Genomic DNA, 5,083 nt, shown 5'->3' on the forward strand with positions numbered 1-5,083 from the left:
ACACAATTAAATACGAGTATATACATCAAGCTTTTGAGCTAGCTAGGTAATATATAATACATAGGGCGTGACAAAGCGACAAATAGCACATATAATTGAACCACTAAAATAAAATAAAATAAAATAGTAAAGGGCACAATTCCATAAGTTTTCATAACCAAGAGGGTCTAAATAATTTTAGGTTTATGGCACCAAAATTTAAAAATATCCACATCCCATCATTTTCAACGTGCATATAAATATATAATACACATTAACATCTTTATCTATTCATATTTTTTGGAGCTAAAGTCTTTGGATTCCTTTGAAAATTAAGAGGCTGCTCAAAAAAAAAAAAAAAAAGAAAAAAAAGAAAAAAAAGAAAAAAGAAAACTTTGATCCTCTTCATGATCATGATCTCTATTTTACGAGTGTTGGTTTTAATTTTTTTTGACTTTTGTGTTGATTTCTTTCTCAATAAGAGAAGGAAGGGTCTTGCCTATTTGAAACATAAGTAAATTAAATCTCTCTCCCTTTTCTTAGCTCAAGGTTTTGAGGTTCAAAACTTCTCAAAATCGTTTTCTTTTTTAATTTTATTTTTTGGTTCTAAATTTTGAGATCGAGAGAAATATGGGTAGAACTCCATGTTGTGATAAAGCAAATGTGAAGAAAGGGCCATGGTCTCCTGAAGAAGATGCAAAGCTTAAAGATTACATTGAAAAACATGGAACTGGAGGCAACTGGATTTCTCTCCCACAAAAGGCTGGTAATTAATATTAATCAATCTCTCTTTTTTCCATTTTTCTCTACGTGGGTTTTGATAAACTTCGTGTCTTTTTATTGATATGAAGTGAAGATTCGAACTTTTTCCCACTGACAACTCGTATTAGTATAATTTTTTTATTACTAAAGACCTATCAAAAGATATTTTTAACCTATTTTTTGTCGGGTATTTCTGTTGAACTATGCTCGTATTGAAGTTAATTTTGTTGTGTAGGTTTGAAGAGATGTGGGAAAAGTTGTAGATTGAGATGGTTAAATTATTTGAGACCTGATATCAAACATGGTGATTTTTCTGAGGAAGAAGATAGAATAATTTGCAATCTCTATACTACCATTGGAAGCAGGTTTTTGTTTCATTCTCTTTTCACAGCATCTTCCACTTTTTCTTTTCTTTTCTTTTCTCTCTCTCTCTTGTTTGATTCATAGTTATCCTTTTGTGTGTCCACGAACTTAAATTAATAATGGAAAAATGTTTGATGTTGAATTGTTAGTTGTTTATTCACATGATATGACAAATTATTTGTAACAATCTGTTGAGAAGTAAAAACTATATACACATTGATATAAACAAAAAAGAATTGATATCATCAATAGAAAAGTTGAAAGAGAAATAACAACAAAATTGATCAAATGTCAACACGAGTATAGTTTCTAGCATTAGTTTGTAATACTGTCTTGAGATGAAAGGTTTGATAAAAAAAAAAAAAAAAAAAAAAAGGAAAAACCTGAACCTATCCAACAAAAATCTGTACATTGTAGAAAATAATTGCACTTTAAATCAATATTCATACCCTACCAGCTCAGTTTTAAATTTTTTTAGTAAAAAAACATTTTTGGGAGAGGTGAATGTTTTGAGTCTGATATTTGTAATGATTTCAAAGTGCTTGAGAGAAGCTAAAAAAAGGTTATTGAAAACCTTTTAATTGAGTTTTATTTGGTTATATGAAAATGAAAAATAAAATTCTAAAACTACTTAAAATTAGAACACTTGATGAGAAAGCTTTTTGTAAAACTACTTTGTAGGAGAAGTGTTTTTAACTTAAAAACCCTTTTATAAAAAAGTCACACTTAATAACTAAAATCACTATCAATAATAGTCTATCATTATTTTGACAGCCTCAACTCTAATTATTATTATATCCATAACATCCATAACTATAATTTTAAATCATATATATTTAAATTTAGAAGTAAAACGATTGAGTCTAATCTAATAATATAAATATATTGACTTTTACAAATTATTATAAATATGTACAGGTGGTCAGTAATTGCAGCACAATTACCAGGAAGAACAGACAACGATATAAAAAACTACTGGAACACGAAATTGAAGAAAAAACTAAGTAGTCCTCAAGGGACAATGGTGCCCCAATATATTCAACCTTCAACAAATTCATCTTCATCTTCTTCTTCACCATCTTCATACTCAAATAATGGGCCCTTGATTTCCACCTTTTTAGAACCCATCTCATTCTCATCCAATCTTCTTCTAAACCCCACCACCAATAATAACAATAGTGCCACTCCAATATTCCATTATCAACTCTCTCAAGATCAAAGCTTTATGATGAGTCCAATGGTAGGAGCTGAAAATAGTAATTTTCATGTGAAATTAGATGATCATAGGTTGCTTGTGTTTGGAGGGGATCAAGGGAGTAGTAGCTCATCGGACGTCGAGTACGGGGGCGCCGGAGTCGAGGAGAAGAGGAGATCATCATCTTCATCTTCATCAATGAGTTTTGTAGAGTGCTCTAGAGTTGTGAATGGATGGAATAATGAGAGGCAATTAGAAGATCAAGGGATGTGGAATAATAATATGGAAAATAATTATAGTCCATTTATGGATTATGGGCTTGAAGAAATTAAGCAGCTGATTAGTTCTAATAACTGCACCACCAATGTTCTTTTTTGATGAAACTACCACATTGATGATCAAACTTTTGGATGCTCTGTGTGTGTGTGTGTTTTTTTATTGTAAATGATACTCTTCTTTTTTTTCTTTTTTTTTTTTTCTTTTTTTTTTTTTGTATTTTCTTTTAGGGAAATGGTGTATATATATGTTGGAAGTACAGTTTATATATAATCATGATCAGCACTGATTTTCTTTTTTGTTTTTTATGCTAGGTTTTCAATTTGATTCATGAGTTAATTGATTTTTAGTTTAAAAAGGAGGATTTTAGTTCTAATTGAGTTGCAACATTTTTTTTCTGCCTCTTTTTACTTTAGTGAATGAGTCCATTTTAGTTTTGAATTGAGAGTTTCATTTTTTTTTTAAAAAAAATTGAAATATTGAACCAATGAAATACAGTTAATATCTTTTTCATAGCTAAATTTGTAGGTTTATGTCAAAATGAGTATGACTCAACTAGTATAGTGCATATACTATCAATCTCGAGATCAAAGGATCGATTGTCCCACCCCATGTATATAATTCAATGCCTTTGCCAAAAAAAAAAAAAAAAAAAGCTCATTGACCAGCCCAATTAATCAAATAAAATTCAGTTTAAAAAATATTCAAAATTATGTCAAATAAATGCTCAACTTTACTTAAACCTAGCAATATTCAAAAATCCAACAAATTGATTTTTTCTTTTACTATATGAAGATTGATAAATCGAATTTCTAAACTCAAAGTTGAAAATACAAATTAATTTATACCAGTTGAATTAGGCTATCAACAATTAAAATTTTTAAGCACAGTTAGACGAATTAATACAAAAAGAAAAAAGAACTATTAAAACTCATACATATAGTTTGTCATCAATCTTTGGAGAAAACGGTATTGAATGAGCCCCTTATTTCCTTATTTAAGTGCTAAGATACGTTCCGATACTTATTATAAAACACATAAATCTAAAATTATGGTCCTAACAAAATTATAAAATTATGAAATAAAAATTTTAAACAAAAAAAAATTATTGAGATCAAAAGTTTAAATCACCTGTACTTCCAATTTGTACTTAAAAAAAATTAAACAGGTCGTAAGACTTATTTATAATCTAATAATTAAGAGACAGAAGTACATGATCAAAAGTCACCAAATATAAATAATGCAAGATTTAAGAGAATAACAAAACTATTAAACAGCAGCACAAAGTCATAATTATTATCAAATATATATTTTTATGCCCTTAGATGATGGCAATCAAGATCATTATGATTAAGTAATATCAACCGGTGAAATTTAAGCATTACAAGTCCACTTAATTTAAAGTTCTGATTTAGAGTTAATTTAGATTTCTTCCCTTGCAACTACATCTTTGACAAATAAAAATAAAATAAAATAAATAAATAAAAATAAAGGGTAATTAATTAAACTTTAATTCCAAGTTTTTCCTTAAATAAATCAAATTGGATTTGTAGTCTATATTTACATCATATAAACACATGGATTATAGAAATGATATATAAGTAAAACATTTAAAAGGTTGATATCAACTAAAACGTGGAGATCTCAATTTCATACAATGCGATGAAAATATAGAAAAATATCAATGTTTGCATATATTCTTGAAAAAAAATTAATTGAAGAGATTATTTAAATTAATAATAAATATTATATATTTTTTAAACAAATTAAAATATTCATTATTTATATTATATTCATATTAGTGACATTTGTTATTTTTTTTTTGTAGATGAATGTTTCTTTAATGTTTTTAATGATGTTTTCGCCATGTTGACATGGAGTTTACGAAAATGTAAAAATATTACTAAACATGTATTGATATATCGACAAAAATTTAATACTGACAATACAAATATGGATAATAATAGAAAATTAAGCCACTACTTTTAATTAATGAATTGAGTAAAATCCAAAAGCTAATTGATATCTAAATCACATCCATCAATCACATGTGGGGCGATGATTAAGGCTGACAATAGGAGGAAATTAGGAAAAACTTGTACAAAATTTGCAAATTAATTAATTATTTTATTTAAGAAAGAGAATTAATTATTTAATTAATTTTTTTAAGTGTTGCTGAAGTGTTGTATTAATTATTATAAGTAACCCTAAATTATTGAAGTCTGCAAAGTGGGAAGGATACCAATTAGTCAGAAATGAGAGATTTTTATTGTTAAAAAAATAACATATATGCAATATGGAGTGGATTAATCTTATTAAATGAAATGCAAGATATTCCTATAAATTTTTATTTCCAGGAAATTGCTTTATAACTCAAAAGTTAAAATCCAGTTTGTATTTAATATATATATATATATATAATTTGTTTACATAGTTGGATTACACTCATAGATAAGTGGTGCGTTTTGGAATAACATTTGAAAACATATAATATGCTTTTCTAGACAA

The 5,083-nt window shown here is 27.2% G+C and overlaps 1 protein-coding gene across 1 annotated transcript; it reads left to right on the forward strand.

Moving 5' to 3' along the window:
* The first annotated feature begins 237 nt into the window (after positions 1-237).
* LOC120091401 (uncharacterized) lies at positions 238-2,883 on the forward strand. The gene is made up of 3 exons (XM_039049407.2): positions 238-745; positions 977-1,106; positions 2,023-2,883. The coding sequence occupies exons 1-3, from the start codon at positions 610-612 to the stop codon at positions 2,675-2,677; spliced, it is 921 nt and encodes a 306-aa protein (XP_038905335.1). The 5' UTR covers positions 238-609; the 3' UTR covers positions 2,678-2,883.
* Positions 2,884-5,083: the final 2,200 nt, after the last annotated feature.

This window comes from Benincasa hispida, chromosome 11 (assembly GCF_027475165.1).
Source record: "Benincasa hispida cultivar pf3 chromosome 11, pf3_genome.v1.1, whole genome shotgun sequence".
NCBI lineage: Eukaryota > Viridiplantae > Streptophyta > Magnoliopsida > Cucurbitales > Cucurbitaceae > Benincasa > Benincasa hispida.

Excerpts from the sequence above, each read along its gene's own strand:
- LOC120091401 (XM_039049407.2), top strand. The coding sequence starts at position 610 with ATGGGTAGAACTCCATGTTGTGATAAAGCAAATGTGAAGAAAGGGCCA. Across the intron at positions 746-976 it reads TTCTCTCCCACAAAAGGCTG|GTTTGAAGAGATGTGGGAAA; the intron begins GTAATTAATATT and ends TTTGTTGTGTAG. Across the intron at positions 1,107-2,022 it reads TATACTACCATTGGAAGCAG|GTGGTCAGTAATTGCAGCAC; the intron begins GTTTTTGTTTCA and ends AAATATGTACAG.